This window comes from Microtus ochrogaster (genome assembly GCF_000317375.1).
Source record: "Microtus ochrogaster isolate Prairie Vole_2 chromosome 6 unlocalized genomic scaffold, MicOch1.0 chr6_random_2, whole genome shotgun sequence".
NCBI classification, from domain to species: domain Eukaryota; kingdom Metazoa; phylum Chordata; class Mammalia; order Rodentia; family Cricetidae; genus Microtus; species Microtus ochrogaster.
In genome coordinates, this window is record NW_004949095.1 from 10,366,729 (window position 1) to 10,393,422 (window position 26,694).

Here is a 26,694-nt window from a genome sequence, read left to right on the forward strand (position 1 = left end):
CCCTCCCTCCCTCCCTCCCTCCCTCTCTCAAACTTCGCCTTCAAGTGTATTTGCAAAGCAAACACTAAATACCCAGAGCGGTACTAATTTAATGAGTCGGATAGGAACACTGGATCTGAAGGTTAACTTGTTCTGAAGTGACAGGGGGCAGGCCGAGGCATTTGCTTTTAAAAACAATTCAGTTTCCAACCAGCGCGGACAGCTTGAACAAGGGCAGGGAAAGTACAGCGCCAGACTAACGCTCTCCCAAGCAATCGTCTTACTTCCCGAAATACTGTTCACCACCAGGATCTCGCTGGCTTCCAAAGGTAAAATGGGAGGCATTAGTGCTCATTCCCTCAGAATCCCAAGTGAAGCTGTCCAGGATGCGGAGCCCTAGCGTCCCCAGACAGCACAGCACAGGTTTCCCCTGGCGGCAAGACACCGGCAAGTAGCGCAGTCTGGCGCCCCGCAAGGCCCGACCCAGGCGCCTCAATAGTCTCTTTTCGGCACAGACTGACAGGCGACCTACAAAGAGCTGCCCTAACCCCACTGGGCAGTTCGGCAAGTTGAGATCACAGATCTGCGGAGCGAGACCTGGAGCCCTGCTCTCCATCCCCTGCTCTAAGGCTCTGACTTACTGGCTTTGACACTTTTTTCTCTGCGGCACCTTTCGCTGCCTCCTCCGCCCTCTCTGTCTCCACCTCTGGCGCCGCTAGCGCAGGGAGGATGCGGCTCCCGCAGCAATTTCCTTCTCCGCACCCCGCCCCTATCCAGAAGCCGGAAGTGGTCCTGTCCCTAAATCCTTCCCGCCAAACTGCCCATGTTCGGGCAAGTGGTTCCGTTCTGGGTCCGGAAATAGCTGCGCCGCTCGCTGTGTGTTTCCCAGTACTGGAACCGTTAGCGTGTGTCCTGATAATTTATTGATGTATTTAAAAACATCTTTCTTCTTCACCATCCCCTGACATGTTTCATAGCAAAAGCAATATAAAGATGAAAATAGTTGCCGGAAGCTAGGAGTTTTGATTTGCTTGTAGCTGCTGCGTTCCCCCACCTCCGCCTTTTTTTTTTGGGGGGGGGGGGGATACAAATGTCCATGATTGTGGATTGAATTACCACATGCACACAAGGAGTTGACTAGTTTCTGTCAGTCCCCTACTATGTGCAAGTCTGAGGACGCTATCACAGGTACTTTACCCTCTGGTTTTTCCTCAGCACAGTTTCAAGATATTGGAGTTTAATCCAAGATTCTGATGGCGTCCTTTTTCCTTAATTTAGATGCTTCTTTGGTGAACTCACTTTAATCCTAAGAGGAAAAATGCTTTTTGTATTTTGTTCCAAAATTTTCCTCAATAATTGGTCGTCTTGTTTTTACAATATATTTAGAAAGCAACCAACGAAATAGTTAGAAAGTGAGGGTTACAATTTTAAGTATATCAGTAAAAGACTGTTGCTGATTTGTTGAAAACTATAGTAGACGTAACTAAATATTTTAACTGATCTTTACATGAAATCTACAGACGCTGCAGTTGTTTTTGAGAGGAAATATATCTTTTATTAATAAACTTGTAGTTGGAGATGATTGGTCTTCAATATTGAAGGATTTATGACCATCATTCTTATTTTGCTGATGGCACCAAAGCATTATATAACTTGCAAGGGCACCTGCAAAGCACCCTTTTGGAATACACAGCATGTCAGGGTTACAGTCTGGACTTACGTTGTTTGTTTTGCCAATCTGGTGGCTATCAAATGGATTGGATGTACATTTCTCTGATCAATTAAAACGTCATTTTATATGTGCAGCTGGCAGTAAGGTTTCTTTTGTGTGAATTGCCTAAAAGGCATCTTCCAAGTGACCCTTAGAGTCTCCCAAAATATGAATTATAATTTTATAGCTATAACTTTCGATAACGAGGTATAAAAACCACTAGGCAATGCTAGTAACTAAAGATGGAATTTTAGTCTATGGCCAGGGAAAAAAATAGTTTCTATTCTTGACAATCTATGATTCATTCTTCAACTATGATTCAATCTGGTTTATGCTTCTACTTCCCTAGTCAAAGGGGAGCAGTTCAGTTCCTGTTTATGTCAAGACCTATCAAACTATACATAGAAATAAGCATAATCAAAACCTGGCATTTCCAATTATTATAGAACTCCTACAATCCCACTAGGTCTTCATCTTTGGGGATCATGAATTTCTAGTTGAAAATATACTTAAAAATTGGTTTTACAGTATGTGAGACAGTGGTAACAGTTAATACTTTAGAGACCAATGAGTTTAACTTTTAGACTTTCAATTAGAAATAATATCTTGTTTGTCATGTATGAACTACATAGATCCCAAGGTTTAGGTGTAAACAAGACAAAACAAAGATTCTTGTTTTGTCAAGTACTCATTCTTGAAGAAATAGACACTGTAAAGATAAATAAAAAAGAAAGGTGAAGTGGGTACTTCTTGGCAGGCCCTGCCAAGGTATGCTGCTAAGCAAACATGGCATGTGCAATAGAGTTAATGCAAGACATTTATTGGGGGAGGGAGAGAGTGAAAGGCCATGTTGGAGTGGTGACGTGAAAGAGGAGGCAGGCAAGCAGTCAGACAGACAGACAGACAGACAGACAGAGAGGCAGAGAATAGAGAAGGGGAGCAAGAGACATGAAAGGCAAGAGAGGAAAGAAGAGGCAAAGAGAGAGCTGTACCTGGCGGGCACTTTTAAGGGTTGTACATGTCACACAGCTGATGATGGAAAGGCACCTGGCAACAGGTGATGATGATGTAACTACGGCAGCAGAGGCAGGCTGCTGCTGTGGCGGGAACAGACAGACATTATAAAGTTAAACCACAAATTACATGATTGTTTAGTTACAATAGTGGTATAACTGAAAATGACATACAGGATGCTAACAAAATAACTAATAGGGAACCCAAATCTGGTCTCAGTGATAGGGGAAGTATGGTTAGCAGCACTTAAGATACTCTTCAACATTGTTTGACCCTGTAATTGATATCTTAGTCATATCCTTTTCTGCTATTGTGATGTATTAAAATATATTAAGAGAGTGGGCTGTGTTTTTCCAGCATGAGATGCAATGTTGTTTGGTCACTCCAACCAAAGATGAATGAGCTCAGCAAATTTTTCTTTTCTTTATAAAGTCCTTAGGCATAGATATTTTGTCATAACAACACAGAGAGCCCTATGATGGGGAAACAGAAGACCTGGGTCCTGGTGCTGATCTCATTATCTCAAGCAAACCCTTTATCATAACCTCAGTTTTCTTACCTATATGATGTTTCATGTTCTGAATGAAACATGTTCATGTTACAATGTTCTGAGTAGAGGGTTATTTTTAGAGGTTGAGGATATAACTCAGTTTTTAAAGTGTTCACCTTGTATGCATGGAGTTATGGGTTCAACCCCCAGCAAAGTCCTATTGGAAGTTCTGATGTTGTGCTATGTAACAAAACTTTTTCAGGGGTGATGGAACACACGTCTACTCACCTAGAAGGGAGCCCATTACAGACCATAGTACGGGTATCACCAAAGTCCACCTTGATGAACCAATGAGTTTTATTGAATTACTTACAGCATATGAGTAGGGGGTTACTTACAGGAGCAGAAACGACTCAAAGACAGCTGCATCACCAGCATGAGTGACAGCTCACAGAGCTGGGAACCTGGAGTACACTGCAGAGCCTGTGGGCAGCTCAACAGGATGGAGGGTTGGTGTAGGAGGTTCTTCTGCTATTTGTGTTGCTTTCATTGGTTAATAAAGAAACTGCTTTGGGCCTGGTGGTAGGGCAGAACTTAGGCAGGGAGACAGAACTGAATTCTGAGAGGAAGAAGGCAGAGTCAGAGAGAGCCAATATAGAGCTGAATCTTTCCCAGTAAGCCACGACCTCGTGGTGAACAAAGATTAATAGAAATGGGTTAGATCAAGATGTGAGAGTTAGCCAATAGGAGGCTAGAGCTAATGGCCAGTGTTTTAATTAATACAGTTTCTGTGTGATTATTTCAGGTGTAAGCTAGCTGGGTGGCCAGGACCAAAAGCAGGCCCTCTCCCGTTCAACAGAGGGTGTCCTTTCGAGGAGCCTCAGTTGGTCTAAATCTCTTCAAGGCATCTATCTGGTTCGGAAAAACTTTTTTTGTAGCTTTTCTCCTCTGAGAATCTTCTTTGTAACTTAGCTAGTTGTCTAAATCTTCTTGGCATCTGGGCTCATGCAAGAGTCTTCTTTGCAGCTCAGTTTTCTTCCCCCTTCTTCAGGCAGGGAGGGGACTAGTGAATCTGGTCAGTTTCACGGACTTCCTGAAGCTATTTTTGGGCTGTTTACGCTTGAGGAGCTTCCCTGTAGGATGGAATGTTTCAATCGCTCATGAAACTGTTGCCCAACAGGTTACAATGAAACTTTAGTGGCCTCAAATTGGCATGACTAGGCTAGGTTATTATACCCTACAAAAGTCAAATGTATTTAGAATATACAATATACAAGTAAGAAAATACCGATGCATTTCTTGAGTGGAAAAATACCTCTTTGACTGAAGGGATCAGGATCAGCTCAGGACATCCCAAGACAAAGTTCTCAGCACAAAGGAAATTTATTTGCCCTAGAGAGTCAAAGGGCCGGGAATAAGACGATAAGAGTTAGAAGATGAGGGAAGAGGGAACGGGAACAAGGAAGAGGGAGATAAAAGAATGGCTTCTGGATAAAGAGAGACAGACATGGCCTATAGAAGCATGGTTTATAAAGGTTAAAAAAGGGGGAAACCCCCATATTAGGATGAGGTGTTTAATTTTAATTAAGTGTGTTAATTATGTGAGCCAAAGAGGGATTTTGATGGCTGGACTTCAATACTTTGACAACTAGACCTTAGTAGTCAGCCCCAGGAGGAGGAAATGGTCAAATAAGGATATAGACCTTGATGGCTGGTTTTAGAAATCCAAATGGTTTAAAAGCAAGACAGAGGGAATGGGGGAGAAGGGTGAGGCTGTCAGAGCCACGTTTGCCTTGCTAGAGCTGGCCAGAGTCCCTTCATTGACCACAGCTGAATGTTTTTTTTAAGGATTAGATAGCAGGGAGATGGGTGAGTGGGTAAAGTGCTCATAGTACAAGCATGGAGATCTAAGTTACTTGAATGGATACTTAGTCTAGGTATGAATTGACCTTTCCTGGATGCAATGCTGCTGCCAAACCTCACCGTCTATCATAGTATTCCTCCTGGAATCACTTCTTCCCATGGAACTCATTTCAGAAAGAAGTGGAGCAGTGCACTCATATCGAATGGGGTAAAGATGGCATAGAAATTGTGGGGGTGACCAGCTGATAACTGGCACAGTTGAAGACCCATATCCTGAGATGGAGTTCCCCACTGAGGGCCAGGACACAGAGGTGGGATACCCCCAGATAGAACCAATAGGAATAACAGAGTGAAAAAGAAAAGAAAGGTCAATGAAATGATTCCTAAAGATATTCTGCTATACTCATAGACTGGTGCCTAGCCCAGCTGATGATCAGAGAGGCTTCACCCAGCAGCTGATGGAAGCAGATGCAGAGACCCACAGCCAATCATTAGGTGGAGCATGGGGAACCCTGAAACAGAGGAGGGAAGAAGGATTATAGAACCCAGTGGTGTCAAGGACACCACAAGAAAACCCACAGAATCAACTGACCTGGGCTCATAAGGGCTCACAGAGACTGAACCAATAACCAGAGAGCCTGCATGGGACTGACCTAGGCCATCTGTATATATATTACAGTTGTGTAGCTTGGTCTTCTTGAGAGACTCCTAGCAGTGAGGGCAGGGGACGTCTCAGACTCTGATACCTGTTCTTGGAACCTGTTTCTCCTGCTGGATTGCCTCATCCAATATTGGTGGAGGAGGGGGCGCCTGGTCTCATTGCAGCTTGATATAACCGTGATATCCACGGGATGCCCGCCTATATCTGAAGAGAAACAGTGGAGGAGGAGTGGATGGTGTGTGTGTGTGTGTGTGTGTGTGTGTGTGTGTGTGTGTGTAAAAGTGAGAAGCACTGGGAAGAGGGGAGGGAAGGGAAGCTTCGGTTGGGTTGTAAAAACAAGAAGATAAAAAATATATTAACTTCATTGAGCATCATGTTATGTATGTATGTATGTATGTATTTTTGAGCCAGGGTTTCTCTGTATAACAGCCCTGGTGTCCTGGAACTTGCTCTGTAGACCAGGCTGGCTTCAAAATCACAGAGATCTGCCTGCATCTGCCTGTCTCCTGAGTGCTGGGATTAAAGGTGTGTACCACATTATCTATCTACCTATCTATCTATCTATCTATCTATCTATCATCTATCTATCTATCTATCTATCTATCTATCTATCATCTATCCTTGTGTATGTGCATATATGTGTATATGTATATTTGCCTAAAGAGGTCAGAGGAGTGTCAGCTCCCTACATCTGGAGTTTGAGGGTGTACTAAGCTGCCTGGTGTGGATTCCAGAACTGAACTGCCAGAGTGTGTGCTCTCAACTAACCACTAAGACGTTTTTTCAGCCTTCAAACATTGGCTTTAAGAGGTGTCCATCTTCAGCTCAAATGCCGAGCTCTTCTGAACTATCACCTCCTCTTTAACAATTTCACTGTAGAAACAGAAATGATGTTTCCCTTCACACTTGACTTCAGAACAAAGACTTCCTGGTTTTCTCTCTGCCAAATCACGTGAACACATGTACTGCTCAACAAGTAAGGTGGCAACTTCTCCGCAGGTTTTTCCTTCAGTTTTCCCCTGGCCATCCCCACCTCCAGGGCTGTTTTGAATTTTAAATTTCTGAATAAGAAAGAATCTAACACATCTAGCTTCCAAGTTCCTTCTGCTTCTACCCAGTTGGCATTTGTGAGTTGTCAGGAGACAGTCAAGGTAACACTAACTTTATAAACTCCCCAAATAACTCGGAAATTAGGCAAGGTATTTAGTTGCTTTTTTAAAATAGGATTCATCCTCATATTTTCAAAAAGAAATCCATTTAAAGGCAAAAGAGGGGACCAAAACGAGCCATCAACAAACATACTTTGTTTTTTATTACTAAATAAAATTTAGTTTTTTAAACTAAAATTGTTCAAAACAGACCGATTACAGAATATTTTTACAAAATAAAACATCTGCACGCCACCACGGAACGCAAATTTTCGTCACTCGGGGGAGAATTCCTCTAAGCTTCTCCCCCTCCAGCGTCCCGTGCCTTTGCGTGCAGCCCTGATCTTCTCGCACAGCTGGAACCTAGGCGCTGGGTGAGGTGCGGCTGCGCAAAGTGCGCCGTCGCCATGGTAACCGCGGAAGCCTGGGCCCTGGGAGAGGTGAGTAGGAGTCCAGGCGCTGAGGTCCTGGGTGGGCGATCCGGGGCGATGGGGCAAGATACACCCACATCATCCCTACGTGTGGTAGGGACTGCCGGTGTGGGCGTCAACCAAGGCGTCCTCAGCCTGTGTCTCCCACGGGCTTGCGCATCTTGTCCCGGCTTTGAGCATCCCGAAGCTGCAGAAGGGCAGGGCTGGAGGGCGAAAGGGAGAACTCAGGGAATCACTGTTCTCTTTTCATGTGACCTGGTTATAACCCAAGGCTGGCTTTCTGTCAGTGGATCCTCAAGCCTTCCCTCTTGTTTGAATTTCTGGGTATTCAGAGCTGACTTCGCTGGGCAAGGACCCAGCTCCTCTGTGAGCTGGGACTTAGGAATCCTTAAGAGACAGTTATTTATTTTTATTATTATTATTGTTATTGTTGTTGTTGTTGTTGTTGTTATTATTTTCTTCCCTGAAGAAATAATTCAGTTGGCTAGAAAAGCCTTCGGGGTCGACTCCACTATAACTTTGGGAGCCTCACCTGCCTCCCTACCCTTTGTTTGTAGGATTCCAGTCTCATCACCATTAAGCCTTGCCACCCTGATACTGAAGTATCATCCCTCTAAGAAAATCCTTCTGGAACCTTCTCCCAATCTGTTGTTGCAGCGCATCCTCCTTACAGTTAGAATAAGCTCAGCCTACAGCCCTTACATCCTTTGTCTCTGCCGTTGCTGATTAGACTGTGGGCTGTCAACCACACTTGTGTAATTTCCTATTTTTGGTACTTTGCAGCCTCTAAATGTTCCCGCTGTGTAGTCGAGAAGTTTTTAGACCTTTCATAACCATTTAGTAAGTCAGAGCAGGTTATAGCATCACTCTAGAAAATTCAATTAAGTGAAGATGAAATAAATTAGCGACATTCTGACTTCATAGGCTCAGTCTCCTCTCCCCTCTCTATGACTAAGCTTGTGTTTCATATTATTATGTATCTGGGCATAGAAAACATAATTTGTTTTGTCTCCTTAAGAATGAGATCTGAAAACTATGCCCTGTGGGCCGATATCCATTTTGCAAATATTTTAGCCACAGCCATACCCATTTATTTGTGTGATACCTGTGATTGGTCCCCTGCAACAAAGGGAGTAACCACGTGGTACACAAACAGTCGACCACACAAGCCTAGTAATGTGCCATCTGACCCTTGACCCCTGCTTGGAAGGTACCATTTTCCTGAGGCTGTCGTTTCTGGTACCTTCTGCAGCCCTGTGTCAGTCTCCTCTCCTTATCCCTCCTGTTTTAAGTCTTCTCTCTCCTCTTTCCTTCCCTGATTCTTCGTCATGCTTATTATCACATCACAATCTGAAATGGCCTCATTTAGTTTTCTTGTTTCTTGCCCGTATCCATAAGTACCCTGATTGGAGGAAGCCTTGAAATGGAAGAAACTCAGTGGGCCCTGACTTAGATGAGGGACTAGTTAGAGCTGTCTAACTAGTGATATTGTGTTTGTGTTTTAACAAATAAAGCTTGCCTGAAGATCAGAGTGCTGAGCTAAGCCACTAGAGGCCAGGGAGTGGTGGTATACACCTTTAATCCGAGCACTAGGGAGGTGGAGATAGGAGTAATATGGCTGGGTGGAGAGAGGAATATAAGGCAGGAAGAGACAGGAGCTCAAGGTAGTCTGAGGTTTGGTGGAGACAGATGCAGTCAGGAGATGCAGTCTGAGGACAGGATCGCCCCTCCGGTCTTAGCATTGGTAGAGGTAAAAGAACTCTCTAGTGCAGGTCGCTCTGCTTCTCTGATTGTCAGCATTAACCCCTATATCTGACTCTGGGTTTTATTAGTAGTACCAATTAGAATTCATGCTACACTCGTTAGTTTGAACTTTTGCAATAATGGTATAATTGGCCATTCCTTTTTGCCTCTCCAATCTGATTTGTCTAATGCATACCAAGGCTTGTCAGATCAATTTGATTGAAATACACTTAGTTCCCAGCGCTGGCTCCTTCAGCAGTCACCTGCCAATTGCCTACAGAATCCAGTTCAGACTCCTCGCTGCAACCTTCGCCTGTCTCTGTGCATGTACCGCGTGCTCATTTTCAGTGGTTTTCACTAAGCTGGTTGATTTCTTTTTTTTTCTCTTCTCTTCTCTTCTCCTCCTCTTCTTCTTCTTCTTCCTTCTCTCTCTCTCTCTCTCTCTCTCTCTCTCTCTCTCTCTCTCTCTCTCTCTCTCTCTTTTTAATTTGGTTTTTTGAGACAGCCCTGGATGTCCTGGAACTCGCTTTGTACACCAGGCTGTCTTCAAACTCATAGAGATCCACCTGCCTCTGCCTCCCAAGTGCTGGGATTAAAGGTGTGCACCACTATGGCCCCACTCAGTTTGTTTATTTATGAAAAGGCTCTGTGGGCTTGCTCTCTAGGTTCTTCTCAGTAACACAGTCTTGCTCGTTCTTTATTGCCAAGAACCTTTTGGTAAACATCTTGAACCTTGTGATCAATCTAGCTTTGTTTTTCTTTCCTTCCACTTCTCCTCTCCTCTTCCCCTCCTCTTCTTTTTCCTCCTCCTTTTCTTTTTGATACATAATAATAAAGAAGATTAAAACAGTGACATTCTGCATTATAGGCGCACTACCCTCCCTCCTCTCCATGCCTGTATAGTTTATGAAGTTTGTGTAATATATTAGTATACATGTGAGCAAAGAAAATATATTTGTTTTGTCTCAAGAATAGGATCAGAAAACTATGGCCTATGGGTCTTTATCTGTTTTGCAATTGTTTTATTTGCAAAAATAAAAGTCTTGCTTTTGCAATCTGCACTCCCATTCTCTCAATTCCTTGGGACTACAGGAATAGTCCACCATGCCGGCCCTCTCTTGTTTTAAAACGTGTTGTTTCTTAGTTACTTTCCTATGGCTGTGATGACCAAGGCAACTTATAAAAGAATGCTCTTATGTGGGGCTTCCAATCTCAGAGGGTCACAGTTCATGACTACCATGGCCAGGAGTGTTGCAGCAGGCAGGTAGGCATACTGTTGGAGCAGTAGCTGAGAGCTCACATTTTGAGAAACTAATGTGAAACCAAGAGAGCCAAAAGGGAACGTCATAGGTTTTTGAAATTTCACAGCCTCAGTGACACACCTCCTCCAACAAGGTCACACTACTAAGTAGGTGTATCCTTCCCAAACACTAAGTTTGTCCTTCCCAAACAGCACCAAGTATTCAAATATATGAGTATGACAGGGGTGGGGTGGGGCACTCTCTTTCAAACCATCACTGAGTATTAGTTGCATCTTCTTGCATGTTTAAAAAGTTAATTTACCTTTAATTGCTTTTGACTTAGCAAAGATACTCTCTGGTCTATATGTGCCATTGAATTTGCTTTCTCAACAAAATAGTGTTGAGTTATGCACATTGTTATAGTTAGCACTAAGGAACAAATTAGCCAAGCTTGGTGTGTTTAAAATAGCACACAGGTTATCTCACAGTCTCTGTGTGTCAGGAATCTGGGTACAGTTTAACTAGCGCCCTTACTTCAGTGTCTCGCAGGAGGCTGCAGGCCAGGTAAAGTTCACCTAAGACAGGGCTGCTTTCAAGCGCATTAAATGTTTTTGTCAGAATTAAACTCTTTATAGGCTTCTTGGCTAAGGGCCTCTCTTCTGGCTAGCTGTTGCCAGAGTTTGCCCTCAGGCTCTTGAAAGGTTGCTCCCTCTGCTGTGTGAGAAGAGCCAGGAAGAAAATATGAGCCACAGTCTATTGGGATCCATCACACCCTTAGGATACTATTCTTGCCGCTGTGTCCCTTCGTTAGAAGCGATGTGCAGCCCATGCCGAAAGGTGATGGAATTCACAAGGCATGGACATCTGGAGCAGGGTACTGTGAACCACAGCAGAAGAATCTGGTCACATGGTGTACTGCTGTAACTCATCCTATTCAACTGCTATCTTTAGTTTTTTATTTAAAAAAAAATAAAATTATTTTTATTCAGATGTGTGTATGTGAGCCTGCATAAGTTTTTATATGCCAGGTATATGTAGGAGCCCAGAGCAGACCTGAAACTAGAGGTAGAAGTGCTTGTGAGCCGCCATGTGGCTGCTGGGAACCAAACCCGGGGCCTCTGCAATAGCAATAAGCGCTCCTGCCTGCTGAGTCATCTCTCCCGTTCCTGGGCACCATGTTCCCCTTAAGGATTTAGCTGTTCTGAGTACATAGTAATGTCATAATATTTGATGTGATGTCATAACATTTGGTGTGAGGGCATAACATTTGTTGTGTATGGGGGACCATGGTACTCTTCCCTGAGTCATTTCCAGTTTGATATACATTCCATCAGAGTGAGCCCTGTTAAGATTTCCTTAATTGACCGGAATTAATTTTGGCTTCTCTAGAGTCCCATAGAATTTCATGTTATGGCACTTACTGCTTGTCACTTTTTGTAACATAGATTTTTGTTCATGCCATATTTTCTCCTGTGTGTAGAGGAGATTGTTGAGGAAAGAAGACAAACTTGTTTTTTTAAAACTGGGCATAGTAGCCTACAGCTGTAATCCCAGCACCAAGGATGTAAAGGCAGGGGGATCACCACAAATTCCAGGCCAGTCTGGTCTACAAAGCAAGTTTCAGGCCATCCAGGGCTACATGGCAAGACAAAACATCTCAACAAAACAAATGTGTTTTTAATTTATATAAACGTTTAAATAACATTGATAAATTTTCAATAAATAATAAGTTAATAAATTCTGTTTGAATAGATTCTGTTTTAAAAGCTAGTGCCTAATTTTTTTAAGTCTTCGTAATTTGGCTCTAATGATCCAACTGTATTTCTTAATTCTCCCTAACAAGAATCATTTTTAGGCAGATAAATTTATTTAACAATTCTCTTTTGATTTTTTCCTAATGAATTTAGCTCATTTTGATCTGTTCCTATTGAATTTACTATTTATATTATATACTTAGTATTTTGTCACATACTGAGGCCACATGTTTACTCATTGCAGATTTTATTGATCAAATGGCTAAAGCAGCTTTTTTTTTTTTTTTTTGAGACAGGGTTTCTCTGTAGCTTTGGAACTTGTCCTGGAACTAGCTCTTATAGACCAGGCTGGCCTCGAACTCACAGAGATCCGCCTGTCTCTGCCTCCAGAGTGCTGAGATTACAGGCGTGTGCCACCAATGCCCGGCTAAAGCAGCTTATTTTATGATCATAATTATTTTCAAGTACATATTTTTGTTACATTTATATTGTCAGTGAACTGATTAAAGATAAATAAGTAGCCTTTAATCTCAGCACTTGGGAAGAAAGTAGGTGAATCTGGAGTGTTCAAAGCCAGCTGGCTTACAGAGCAGGTTCAGGTCAGCCAGAACTGCATAGTGAGACTCTGTCTTCAATAAATTAAAAAATATAAAAATATAAACACTGATATGTTTGAATTGCCTTCTTCCCCTTCCCCTCAGTGCTAGGTATTGCTGGAGTGAATGGAGCCAGAAGGAGCTCTAGAATCAGAGGGTTCAGAAAAGTCAGTATTTTCCTCCCAGCAAGACTATGAAGAATTCCAAGAAGCAGATGAAACAGGCCCAGAGAACCCCCTCTTGCAGCCGGCTCTCACAGGGGATGTAGAAGGTTTGCAGAAGATTTTCGAGGATCCCGAACACCCTCACCACGAGCACGCTGTGCAACTGCTTCTGGAAGAAGACATTGTTGGGAGAAACCTGCTGTATGCAGCTTGCATGGCTGGGAAAAGTGATGTAGTTAGAGCCTTGGCAAAGTATGGGGTGAATCTGAACGAGAAAACCGCTAGAGGTATTTCTTCTTTCGTCAGTATCACTTGTGACCACCCGAGGACGTGTCTCCCAGTCTTTGTGACTAGATAAGTTTGATGTGCCTGCTTTATACTTTATATAACTATTTCAAGACATTTTTAATTTTGTAGTGAAAACAGTTAAATTAATTTTTTTTATCAAGCCCAAACTTATTGGCCCATTGTGTTTATGCCACGAATGAAAGATTGGTTATAACGTTAAAAAAAACCAACAACTAGTGTAGTTCCCTACACTAAAAGATTAAGCAGTCAGAGTATCGTCAGTGGCTCAGTTGGTAGTGGGCACTTTCAGTATGCACAAGGCCACACACAGTGCACCTATTGGATTCAGCCCAGCATTGCGGAGTTGGTTCCCTCCTTTCACCTTTATGTGGGTTCTAGGGATTGAACTCAGGTCGTCAGGATTGTGTAACAAGCCCCTTTACCTGCTGAACCATCTTATCAGCCCCTCATCGCACACTAGAAGAGAGCCTCCAGAATTGAGCCCAAATAAGTCTTATTTTCTTTATAAATTAATCCTTTCATAATCATTATGATAATTTAAAGTTGACTGCTAAAAGCTGGTTTTTATCTGATTTAAATATTACTACTTTTGCTTGGTATCCTTTTCTACTTGCAGGAAATATCTCTTTCCCATCTTTTAATTTATCATGTAGTCTATATGTTTTATTATCAGTAGGGTGAGTTTGTTGCAAGAAGCATATAGATGGGTATTGTTTCTTCTTTCCCTGTCTTTTTATCCACATCTTTTAGTTAGGGACTACAAGTTACTTGCATTAAAGATTATTAGTAGTATGTAACAATTTATTCTTGTCATTTTGTTAGTTATTTTCTGTTTTTTGCATAACCTTTGCTATTTTCTGTTATATTGTCTTTGAAGATTTGTATAGTTTTGAGGTACATTTTTTTCTTTGTGTGTCTATGTGCTGGATAGCTTTATGTCAACTTGATATGCACTAAAGTAATCTGAGAGGAGGAAACCTCTATTAAGAAAATGCCTCCAAAACACCAGGCTGTAGGCAAGCCTGTAAGGCATTTTCTTAGTTGTGGGTGGTGCCATCCTGGGCTGGTGGTTCTGGGTTCTATAAGAAAGCAGGCTGAGAAAGCCATGAGGAACAAGCCAGTAAGCAGCACTCCTCCATGGCCTCTGCATCAGCTCCTGCCTCCAAGTTCCTGTCCTGTTTGAGTTCCTGTTCTGAATTCCTTCAATAATGAACAACGATATGAAAATGTAAGCCAAATAAACCTTTTCCTCCTCAAGTTGCTTTGGTCATGGTGTTTCATCACAGAGGCAGTGACCCTAACTAAGATAGCCTCTCCTATTGCTAAGTTTTATATTTTCTCCTTTTAGAAAGGTGTATTTTTATTTTTCAGTGACTGTGTGTGTGTGTGTGTCTTTGTCTATATCTGTCTGTCTGTGTGTAGGTATGTGCACATGAGTGCAGTTGCCTGTGCATGCCAGAAGAGGGCACCAGATCCTCTGTAGTTGGAATTGCAAACAGTTGTGAGCTTCCTGTCCTGGGTCCCGGAAACTAAATGAGGTTCCTGTACTAGCTCTTAGCCAGTGAACCAGCTCTCCAGCCTCCACTTCATTTTATTTTTTATGTTAGCCATTGCCTTTTTTAGTTGTAGAAATGGTTGCTTTCTCTGCTCTTGCCTTTCATTATTTCAGTTCTTCGAGTTGAACTTATCTTCGGCACACTCTATAACTAGAAGCAGCCTTTTGTGTTTCAGGTCCTTATGTATCACTGAGAGCAACATCATTCCCCAGTGCTGTGTCGGGATCAGGATGAGGTTTGAATGCCCTGGCAGTTGTGAGGTTCACAGAACAAAGCCTGCGCAAGGAGGAGACTGCTTTTCCTGCTTGTCTGATCTTTTGGCTCACTGTGACCTCCAGCGCTGGTTAGTGTTTCAGGACCTCGATACAATCTAGGATCATCTGGGAAGGAGGAACTTCAAATAAGCAAGTATCTCCATCAGATTGGTCTGTCAGCAAGACAGCAAGGCGTTTTTCTTGGTGATTATATGGGAGGGCCCAGCCCACTGTAGGTGCTGCCCACACCAGAACAGTGGTCTTGGGTTGTATAAAAAGGCAAGCCATGGAGACCAAACCAGTAAGTAGCGCTCCTTGAGGTCTCTGCTTTAGTTCCTTTCTCTAGGTTCCTGCCTTGCTCGAGTTTCTGTCTTGTCTTCCTTCATAATGGACTGTGAACTGTAGGCTGTAAGATGAAATAAACCTCAGCAAGTGGCTCTTGGTCATGGTGTTTACCACAGCAGTGGAAAGAAAGCTAGGGTGCTACTTCTTACGTGCCTCTGTTCTTTCATCCTTAGAATCCTTCTCTTTCTTTCTGTGGGGTTTCCAATCCTCCATCTGTATCCTTCTTTTTGGAATCTAAAGCTCATTGCCAGTCCAATTCTATTTTCACTTCCTTCCTTTTTTCTTTATTTTATTCCTTTCTTTCATTCTTCCTTCCTTCCTTTTTTCTTTCTTTGTTTCTTCTTTCTTTCTCTACTTTCTTTCCTTCCTTACTTCTTTCTTTTCTCTGTCTTTCTGTCTCTTTCTGACTTTCTTCTTTGTCTCTTTCTTTCTTTCTTTCTTTCTTTCTTTCTTTCTTTCTTTCTTTCTTTCTTTCTTTCTTTCTTTCTTTCTCAAGATCTCACTATGTATCCCTGCCTGGACCTTGATATGTAGACAGAACTGGTCTCAGACTCACAGAGATCCATATGCTTCTAACTCTCAAGTGCAGGGATTAGAAAAACATGCACCAGGTAAAAGATCCAATTCTTATCTGAATGTTTTCTGGAATCCTACTTTAAAAATTTATTTTACATTGTGTGTGTGTGTGTGTGTGTGTGTGTGTGTGTGTGTGCACTTGCACGTATGGAGGTCAGAGGACAATTTCTAGGCATCTGTTCTACTATATGAATTCTGTGGATTAAATTCAGGTTGTCAGACTGAGTCAGGCGGCAAGCACTTTTGATCACTGAGCCAGGTTGCTGGGCCCGAAATAATGTTAGAGGATTTTCTTCTCTTGGAATAGTGATGCTGTTAATGTACTGCAAAGTGGTTTTTTTTTGTTTTTGTTTTTTTGTTTTTGTTTTTTTTTTTACAAAATGGACTATTTCCAGCAAAGGATTAAAAACATTAAATTTTCCTTGGTAAAAAGCTTGTTTAAAACAGTTTTATTTTAAACTGATTATATTAAAATATACAACCCCCTTCACACCTACTTTTCAGTTGTCATAGTGAATTTAATGAGTAGATGACACCTTGAATTATTTCAGCTTTGAGAAGATCCAGATTTTAGTTTTTTTGAGGTCCAGATTATCTCCTATGTGGACTGGCTTCTTGGTCCTACTTGCAGTGCCTTGTCTATAGAGAGTGTCTTTCTCTCAGTGAATCAGGACCCCTGGACCATTCAGCTAATGGAAGATTTCCACCTTCAGACTGAAGGCAGGAATGGTAAGGGTGGTATCTTGTAGTCTGCGGTCTGAGTATGTCCCCTGCAAAAGTCATGTGCTGGAAATGGATGCCATTGCGGGAGCGCTGAGAAGTGAGTCCTTGGGAGAATCTCCCACAGATGGACAATGGACGAGGGGCTTGGAGAGCATCTCTCTGCTTCCCACCATGTGGGGACTCAGCAAGGTCCACACTAATACTCTGACCTCGGGCAGTGGACTAAGGGCTTGGAGAGCATCTCTGTGTTTCCCACCATGTGGGGCCTTGGCAAAGTCCACACCAACACTCTGACCTCAGACTCCTCACACCTCCACATTGGGAGAGATTCTGTTAATTTTATAATGGATTAAGAGCGTCAAGAATAAAGACATGAGACAATGCTCCAGTCAGGCTCTGGCTCTTAGAGTTCTTAAATATTTTGCTTATTGTGATGTTAAAAACTTGGGAATGTACTACCAGCGTGGTCTTGGGAAAGTGCAGACTTGCTGGCCTTTACTTTCCATTATATACTATAAAGAGGCTAATACCTTCCTCCTAGGGCTACTGCAGTGATTAAATTAAGGACATACAAAGTCCTTTCATAAGAGCTTCAACACACTAATTCTTGCTCAGCTCTTTTTGCCTCTCTTTGGCTATTTAAGGGAGTCATAAGTCTATTTTTAGGGATAAGTGTAGTGAACTGTTAGAATTTATATTGACTCAAGTTCTCTTTTGAAATTTCTCATATCAGAAGCATGACTCAGTCACCCTGGGTACCAGGTCTACACTATATCCAAATGACTCAGGCCTATGGCCAGAGATAAGAATTTAATAACAGGGAGGCTGGGAGGAGGCGGAAAATTTTTTTTCTTTCTTAATAAAAAAAAAAAGAATTTAATAACACCTCCTCTACCAGCAGTGTGTGTGCATGTGTGTGCACACACCACACCTGAATTCAAGAGTGTGTGTGTGTGTGTGTGTGTGTGTATGTGTGTATTTGTGTGTGTATTTCTTTAAATGAGTCACTTTGGAATTTGTTACAAATTTAAAGTTACAATCCATTCCTTTATACTTGTCACCAGTTGGCACATTTTCTGTTTTGAGTGACCTGTGAACAAAGCTGACTCACTTTCTCTTAGCAGGGTCTGTAAGTAAAAGCATTTTCCTTTCCCTGGTAATGGTATAGTGTTCGCAACTTCCAACAAACCAGAGGCTGCCTAAAGCCAGAACATTCCTGGATGCTTCGAGAACAAAAGGGTTGGGTTCTTAAGACAGGTGTTGGCCAAGTAGTCTCTGAATACGGGCCAAATGAGAGCCCCCAGGTCACCCACCAGTGTACATGTTTCCTGTGTGAAGGACCTTCTGGCTGTGCAAGGCATGGGGCTTGTGAAAGGCACCCTGTGAGCCCCTGACTCTCAAGATCTTTTAGTGAGGGCTGCTAGAAGCTTTGGTGTTGGAACCTGAATTTAGATAATTTTTAATTGCGTTCTAGAACTCAGGGCCTTGTACATATTAGGGAAGCTGTGTTCCTAGCCCTGGCTGCCCGACTTACCTGGGGCGTTTCAGGACAATAGAACAGCGATCCTTGATTTTTAAACAAATCAGTGGGAAAAACTCTTGAAGGTGCACCCTGTGTTTCCCCCTTTACTGCACACCTCACTAAGTCCAGGAAATTGCTTTCTAGTTTGGCAAGTCACACTGTCAGATTTAATTCAAAAGATGAATTTGCCAATCAAAACATACACAGTGATAATGATTTCGATTAAGAGTAAAGTGAGGGTAATTAGAGTCTGACGAAAGTTCCTTAAAATCGTATAGGCTGGCGGTTCCAAAGTGGGCGGCTGATAGGGAGATTGCCCTCTTAGCAGATGTGGAGGAGCTCAGGAGTCAGACTGCCCCAGGTTGGTATCTTGCATCCATCATTTTCCTGGCCGCGTTCCTTGAGGCAAGTTTCTGAGCATCTCTGAATTTTAGTTTTCTTGTCTGTAAGATGAGGATTATAATAATTCTGATGCTATAGGGTCTCTAAAATTCAATGAATTTACTATGTAGAACACTGGTTCATAGTAACTGTTCAGTATTTGGCTACGTTTACAATCCACTACATAAAATAGTCCGGAATAACAAACATACAGATGTACCCTGACTTGTGATGAAATCATGACCAGTTGAAAGGAGAGGGTTGCCACGTGACTGTGGCTTACTGGCAAGCTTCTAACCAGCGTCCGTCTCAGGCAGGAGAACCACGGCATCTGCCTGTCTGCCCTTCTTCCCAGCATTCAGTTCTGTCTACTCCGCCTACCTAAGTTCTGCCCTATCAAAAGGCCAAGGCAGTTTCTTTATTTGACCAATAAAAGCAACACATAAACAGAAGGACCTCCTACACCAATGACCCAATGGACCCATTATAAAGTACTGTAAGCAGAAACTTAGCTAGCCTGGTTATCATAGTATAGCAACTCTGTATACCAGAGAACATGCTTGGGAGCTGTTTATTCATGTGATTACATGGTTGCCTGGGGGCTGCTGCTCACTGTTGCTGTTCAGCATCAATGTATCAGAGTATTGGAACACACGTTATGGGCCTTGAAAAGGCTAAACAAGTCTTCAAGTGTGCTCCCTACAGAATGTGAATGCCTTTTCTACCACCATAAAGTTAAAAACTGCCAAACCCTCCTAAATCTGTTTGACCTGACCATCTATACTCTGATAGGATACACTCTCTTACACTGCGCTGCAGCCTGGGGCCGCCTGGAAACTTTGAAGGCCCTGGTGGAACTGGACGTCGATATAGACACTTTGAACTTCCGGGGAGAGAAAGCTCGAGACGTGGCCGCTCGCTATTCTCAGACAGAGTGTGTTCATTTTCTGGACTGGGCAGGTAAGGAGCACATGTGATGTTAAGATGTTTGAGGCCATAGCATGAGATGATTGACATTTCTACCTTCCAACTAGATACTGTATTTTCTATTGTCAATCTATGAAGATTGCCTTCATTTTTCTTTTCTCTTTTGCTTTGCTCCTAACCACCTGCCCCCCCCCCCCAGCATGTGTCTTGTTGGTTTACCAACTTCTGACAATTGAAGCAATAAATTATACAATATATGTTCAAGGTTGTTCTCTGAAAGACCTAGGCAAAGTACACTATTACCTAAACGTTTAAATATTTAAATGCTTAAATAATATATTTGTAATCAGTAATATATTTGACCCCCCAGAGAAAAAGTTGTTATTGAAAATTTTAAAAAATTATTTTCTTAGGAAAAGTTAACTTATGGTGTTAGTAACCCAAATCCCAATTACCCTATTGCACAGGAGGACTTCTGAGACCTGTTATTTTCTAAATTTGGCCCCTGGTTACATGGATATTTTGTTTATGGAAATTCATTGAGATATGCACTTAAAATATTTCATGTCCTTTATGCATTTTCTATTTCAACAAAGTCCAAAAATCTATATGCTACCTTGAATTTTGCTCACAGTTTGCTCTATTATTCTCCAGATCTGTAAACCACCGCTTGGAAAGGCTTTAGGAAGACATACCTGTGTAACTTGCTGTGTGCCTATAGACTTCAAGTTATTTTGTACGGCTATCTGGATGCATGAGCTTAGCAAGCATTGATGGAATGCCGGCTACTGAATGTGCTAATATTGTTGTAGGCAGGACTGGTTGTTTCTGCCATCTGGACAATCATCTACAAGGCATCTAGCAATTATATAACAGTATCAGAAAGACGTGAGCATAAAGAGAAAGGGAAAAACTGGCAGGAAAGGCAGTCCCTGCCCTGAGATAGAACAGGAAGCCAACTTGTTTGAGTACAGCTTGACCTTGCCAGATGAATGGGCTTTGAATACATAGTAGCAGAGCTAAGAGCATAAGTCAAATGTTAGGTCTGGAAATGAATGTAACAAGATTGCCTTACTGGAGCCCATGCCATAGCTTCCATAGGTAATCTAGAGTGCAGGTGGAAAGGGTAAGCACTTGGTCCCTAGAGGATGCTTGGGTATGAATCCTATGTGAGCGTGAGCAGAGTACTCCAATTCTTTGTACCCAAGTTCCCTTCTCTGGAAGGAGGGGCCAGTGACGGATCCTTCCTTTTGAGACTTGGGAAAACTAAATGGTGCAGTGTAAATCACATAGCAGCTACCTGTCATGATGAAAAAAAAAATCGTCAGGCTGGAAAAGAATGTTGCTGCTATAATAGCCACCAGATTATAACTTTTATGTTAAGGTGTTTTCATTTTATTATGGGAGCCACATTAGTAAGTGTGGACTATTTTGCAGCTGAATGGAAATCCAGACTTGTCTGAAAAATTTTCAGTAAAGGCTATGGCAAAAAACGCCCAAAACCAAAACACTACACCAACTTCCAAACAACAACAACAACAAAAACCCTTTTCATCCTCAGGTAGTTCTGGAAATAGAGCCTTTGTATGCTTCTGTACTTGACTGGGCTACATTTGCGTGTGCTTGGATTTAGAATCCTTCAGCTCCTCTCCTTTATTCTTCTTCCTCTTTACTTTACGTTGTTGCTTAACTTTTTTAAGGGAAGAATGTTGGGACACCTGCTTCAGGAACTTGGTCATCATTGATGTTGTGGCCAGCAGTCTGCAGAGGATTTGTTCAATGTCATAGATGGATGGACTCTCTAGGTCATTACCGTGTTTCTCTAAAGAGGCTTGCTTTTTCAGCTGAAAGAGCAAAAACAAATGATTCTTGTTTTATTTCAAAGTGAAATGATATTCTGAAAAAGCAAACTTAAATACTACTAAGATCTACGTATCACATATTTATACGTCACCACCAGCAAACACTGGCTAGTGTTTTCTAGGGTTAGAACATTTTGCCCAGAGAAATTAGGATGTTTTCCTTCAAGACATGGAGAGGTTGAGTCAGTTTTAACCCGATGGCTTCCTCCCTGCTGGCTAGCCCTCACAGTATTGGAAGGTGCTGAACTTGCTGCCCTGGTCTTACCCAGCTGTCAGACCTGTGAACTGCAGCAATGACTGGCATGGCAAGCTGTGGCATGGACCTACTAGAGTAACCTGGTCTTTCTGATTGGATCTAAGGCCTGCCTGCTCCACAGGAGCAAACACAGGGCTGGTACTGCATATCTGGCCACGAACCCATGGGAGTGGAGCTCACAGGTCCCACTGGTGAATCTACTAATATTATTTTGCTAAGTAGGCATAGTATCAAACTGCAGTCTAAACTTGTATCTCTCTCCACTTAGATCAGTGCAACTCTCTGACTTCATCAGAGACATTTCTTTGTGCAGATAGTTCATGCGGAAACTTAAAACTGGTCAAAGTGCAGAAATAAATGTGAGTGCCCAGGCAGAAACATGACATCTGTATCATACCCCTTCCCATCAGGCATCATGGGGGGCAGGCAGAAAGCCTGAAAGAGCCAGAGGTCAGAGAGGATGAGAGCAAAACAGTATCTTCTGACCAGGACAGGAATTCTGCACTCATGAACTTAACAGCACCCATGACTGCCTGCACAAGATCCTCACAAGAGCAGGACAATGCACATCCTAGCATGGCATGGGGAAGGGCTCACAAGCCCTCACCCCTCCATAAGGAACTATGGACAGTCGACAACTTCAGGGGAAGTGGGGAGCTAGTTTTCTTTAAGTGCGTGGTTCCTGGCAGGCTGACCTGAGTAAAATCACTCCGTGGTTCCTGGAACATAAAATGAGTCCTTAAGATTGTTGGTAGGATTTGTGGACAGAACTCAGTGAGCTGTAGAGAGCTTCCTAGGATGTAGGAGGCCCTGGGTTTAATCCCAGAACCAAATAAATAGAAGAAAAGTGGTGTAGGACAATTCTATATTCTGTCAATTATATTTTAAATAAACACTGATTGGCTGGTAGCCAGGTTGGAAGTATAGGTGGGAAAACCAGACAGGAAGTAGAGGTGGCACAATGAGAACAGGAGAATTCTGGGAAGAAGGAAGCTCTTTCCGCAGTCCTGCCCAGACCACAAAAGAAGCAAGATGTGACCTGCCTTGCTGAAAAAGGTATTGAGCCATGTGGCTAATATAGATAAAAAAGAATGGGTTAATATAAGTTATAAGAGCTAATACGAAGCCTGAGCTAATGGGCCAATCAGTATATATCCTAATGTAGACCTCTGTGTGATTCTTTGGGGCTAAACGGCTGTGGGAACTGGGCAAGACAGAAAGCCCAACAAGCAGTCCCTCCTGTTTCAGAAAAGTATTTTCCTTTACTAAGAAAGATCACTACATAATACAGTAATATTTTAAAAACAAGAAAACACGTATTTAGATCACTCTGAAGGTCAAGGAAGAATGTTCTTGATTGTCTTGAATTATAGTGCCATCTATTGGCAAAATTGGGAATGCAGCCCCGTTTCCCACTAAATTCTAATATTTAGAAATCAGTTTAAAGCCCATTCCACTGAGAAGTTTATGCCAACTTTTTTTTTTTTTTTTGATTTTTCGAGATAGGGTTTCTCTGTGGCTTTGGAGCCTGTCCTGGAACTAGCTCTGTAGACCAGGCTGGTCTCGAACTCACAGAGATCCGCCTGCCTCTGCCTCCCAAGTGCTGGGATTAAAGGCGTGCACCACCACCGCCCGGCTCTATGCCAACTTTTGTAGTGTGCTTTGATAGACTCACAGGTTCTCTAAGAGACCCCATTATTTCAGATCATTTTATGAGGAGGCTGAGAAAGAATATGTGACTTACCGAAGGACAGACAGGTAACCTCATTTCCTACAATCCTACCTACCACATCTCCGTGTTTTGGTGTGTTTGGTAACTTGAAAGAAGGAGCTGGTGGATATAATTTTAAGGACCTTTCGATTAAACACATCTCTGTGGAACTCATAAGTGTGTGCAGGGCACTGTTAGATAATGGAAGTGGGGCAGGCGAGTGGGGAGCAGGGAAGGTTAACTTCAGAGAATTGCATAACCTTGTGCCACCTTTGAGATGCCACAACTCCTCCCATCTACATCGCAAATTCACCTTTCTTTGGTGTCTCGTCCATTTCATCCATAGATAATGCACAGATAAAACAAACAGAATTAAGAAGAGAGCTTGCACTAAGATGTACGTGAGGCGTAAAGAACTCTGGATTAGGTCTACGTTAGCAAAGTTGCAGCAGAATTTGTTCAGAGGGTAAGGTAGACAGTGGGATGGGGGAGGCTTAGCTTTCAGGGAGTGCACTTCCTCCGGAAAAATCTCCCATCCGACCTTCGTCCAGATTGTCCCATCACAAATGCAGGCGCTCTCTCGGAAGAAACAGAAGAACAGCAGGGGAGAAAGCACAGATCGTCTTTGGTTAGACATCTTTTTGTCTTAAGTGAGAAGAAAATCTTGAGCTGAAAAATTGGTCAGATAGAGCAGAAGATACTAGTTAATTTGGTGCTTCTGTCAAGGCCTTTCAGATAATCCTGCTAAGGCAGCCCAGCACACCTAGCAAAATACACAGTGACGATCATTGTTACATCGTCAGTCATAGTGACTCAGGGGTAAGTTCAATGACATCATTTAAGAAAATGCACTGGGGTGAAAAGTTGTACCCAGCTAATCACCCTAGGTTTCTTGAAAACAGACAATCTGCTAATGTTTTTGCCAGGGAATGTACTTAGCAATAGGCATGCAATCAACATAATAAACCTCATGAAAACAAGCAAGCAATCCCAAAGGCAGTGAGGGCTTGCTATGGAACAGCAGGAGGATTGGCTGCTTTGGACCCTGCTGTTGTATGGAAAACAGAATGAGAGGGAAAGCTTGAAAGTTTAGATGAAGATGTTTCCAAGCAAAAGGTTGAAGGTGTGGCTGGTCTTTTTCTTGCTGTCTAGGGTAAGATGTGGGAGGAAAGGGATAAATTACTGGAAGAACTGTCAAGCAAAAGGGGAGCAGAGCTTGGCAGTGTGGGGATGTAGCACACACAGATCACAGGACAAGCTCCTGTGGTTTGAGGTGTTCCCTCAAAGCCCCTGTGCCCAAAGGCATATCACTGGAGACTGTGAGACGTGGGACCTAGTGGGAGGTCTGATCACTGGAGATGGGCCCTTAAAGTGACTGGTGGGATCTCAGTCCTTTCCTGTCCTTTGTGTTTGCTCTTGACTACAAGGTCTTGGTTCTCATACACTCCCTGTGATAATGCTACCATGTCATAGGCCCAAAGGCAACAGGACTAACCACCTAGAGACCGAAACCTGAAACTTGAGCCAATAAACCTTTCCTCCTTATAAGTTTCATATTTCAGTCATTTTATTACAGTGGCAGAAGTCTATTAAGAGTATAGGTACTAAATATCAAGAGAGTCCCCATCAAGAAAATAAGTTTTGGAGGGAAAGACATCAATATAGATGGACATCTTTTTGCTACTGAATTGCTGGGGAGCATGTATCACGCATACTCCCAGCCATCTCTGCATAAGTCAGGATGGGAATTAAATTATCCACAAAAGATCAGGAGGAGCCTCTTTCTGACTAGATCAATCTCTGTGATATGTAGGGAGTCTCACAAGCACTTTGAGAGCGTTACATAGATAGAAATACCATTTTCAACAAAGGGACAGAGAGAATTAAAATAAAAAGAAGAGTACTGGTCTACCAAAATTTTGTAGGCAGGAACAGATTGATAAAGCTATTCAACTGCTAGCACACACTTTCTTTTTTCTTCCTCCCTCCCTTCCGTCATTTCTTCTCTTCCTCTTCCACCTCCTCCTCAATTAGGGTCTTACTATGAGGTCCAGGCTGTCCTGGAACTCTGTAATCCAGCGTGGCTTTGAAACCACAGATCTTTCAGTCTCAGCCTTTTAAGTTTTGGAATTATAGCTTTGAATCTACCACGTCAGGTGACATGATATAATTCATGAAAAGGGAGAGATGATTCAGTGGGTGGATCCTTGGGTCCAGAGGGTAAAGAAACAGGCCTACAGGATTAGAAAGGTATCTCCAGGTCTGAAGCCAAGTGGAATCTGTATGCTATATTTTGACATTATTTTGAGCGGCAGTGTCTATGACTGTGTTCTGTGCTTGTGCCACTATTATAGTTTGGAAGAAGATAAACTGTTTCTGGCTCACCAAGTTCATGGATAGAGAGGAATTTTGGCCCAGGACGGATCACATAGAGTCTCACCCAAACCTTATGCACATACTTGAGAGTTTGAGGTTTGAAATTTCTGAGTTGTGATGATTTAGATGAGAATTCAAGTTTGAGTTGATGTGGTCATACTTGTTGGGGGTATTGGGATGAGTAAATGTGTTTTGCCTGTGAGATGCATGTGAATTGTAAGTGGATGAGAAAGAAGGCTGAATAATGGCTACCAAACAACTGGATTCAGATCCCTGAAACATGTGACTGTTGAATCATATAGCAAAAGAGACGTTGCAGATCCTTGGAGTCCTTGATTAGGAAGATTATCCAGGTTGGGCCCACATGTAATTTGTGTCTTTATAAGCTAGGGACAGAGGGAGGATTGGCACAGAAGAGAAGGTAGCTTGATGATAAAAACAGAGATCAGAAGGATGTATTTGAAGATGGGGGAAGGGCCACAAACCGAGGAATACGGGTGGCTCAGTGGAAGTTAATGGCAAGGATCAGTGTCTCTGCTCAGGGCCTGCAGGTCAGCAGAACTGGACTCAGTTGTTCGACCTCTGGAACTGTGAGAGAATGAATTTGAACTGTCTTAACCCACCTGATTTCTGGATATTTGATACAGCAGCCACAGAAAACTATTTTATCACTCAGAATGTAATTTGGGACTAATCTACAATTTCTAGCATTCAGTAATTCTGTGTAAGAATATGGTAAGCCCTTTTATTTATTTCAGGCTCTTAATTCTCTCAGATTAGTATACTTTTAAGCAGATCTTGTGATGTGTGTGTGTGTGTGTGTGTGTGTGTGTTTGTGTGATGACTATGGGTATTAAAGTAAATTAAAGTATTTTAAGCATTTTTTAAAAAGAGGAGATTTTCTTTTTAATGTGTGTGTGTGTGTGTGTGTTTGTGTGATGACTATGGGTATTAAAGTAAATTAAAGTATTTTAAGCATTTTTTAAAAAGAGGAGATTTTCTTTTTAATGTGTGTGTGTGTGTGTTAAAGCTCAAGAAAGTGACAATCTGTCTGTTGGAAATATTTTTCTCTTGTTGCTCTTTTCTCCAGAATGAACATTT

The 26,694-nt window shown here is 42.4% G+C and overlaps 3 protein-coding genes across 6 annotated transcripts in view; 1 reads left to right on the forward strand and 2 right to left on the reverse strand.

Moving 5' to 3' along the window:
- The window catches only part of Klhl20 (kelch like family member 20), a 46,527-nt gene extending 45,932 nt beyond the window's left edge, over nucleotides 1–595 (reverse strand). The window contains exon 1 of the mRNA XM_005364013.3: nucleotides 264–595. Coding sequence (XP_005364070.2) covers nucleotides 264–595 — 332 coding nt within the window. The remainder of the gene's footprint in view (nucleotides 1–263) is intronic.
- A 6,638-nt stretch (nucleotides 596–7,233) lies between these two features.
- Nucleotides 7,234–26,694, forward strand: part of Ankrd45 (ankyrin repeat domain 45) — a 31,148-nt gene continuing 11,687 nt past the window's right edge. For 2 of the 4 annotated variants that reach the window (XR_003378409.1, XM_005363952.3), the window contains exons 1-3: nucleotides 7,234–7,306; nucleotides 12,737–13,082; nucleotides 19,254–19,421. Coding sequence is in view for 2 of the 4 variants with exons in the window: in XM_005363952.3 (XP_005364009.2) it covers nucleotides 12,758–13,082; nucleotides 19,254–19,421 (493 nt within the window). In the remaining 2 variants the exon portion in view is untranslated. The remainder of the gene's footprint in view (nucleotides 7,307–12,736; nucleotides 13,083–19,253; nucleotides 19,422–26,694) is intronic. The other 2 variants (XR_003378410.1, XM_026787608.1) reach the window with 1 other exon arrangement.
- Nucleotides 20,440–24,066, reverse strand: Tex50 (testis expressed 50). Its single transcript, XM_013352486.2, has 2 exons — nucleotides 23,531–24,066; nucleotides 20,440–21,232 (listed from the first exon to the last, which is right to left on the reverse strand). Exons 1-2 carry the CDS (start codon nucleotides 23,852–23,854, stop codon nucleotides 20,996–20,998), a joined length of 561 nt encoding a protein of 186 aa, XP_013207940.1. The 5' UTR covers nucleotides 23,855–24,066; the 3' UTR covers nucleotides 20,440–20,995.

What these genes read in the sequence shown, in the direction of transcription:
- Tex50 (XM_013352486.2), bottom strand. Translation starts at nt 23,854, where the DNA reads ATGTCTAACCAAAGACGATCTGTGCTTTCTCCCCTGCTGTTCTTCTGT. An exon ending in GGACGAGACACCAAAGAAAG is followed by an intron (nt 21,233 to 23,530) that starts GTGAATTTGCGA and finishes TTGCTCTTTCAG; the next exon opens with CTGAAAAAGCAAGCCTCTTT.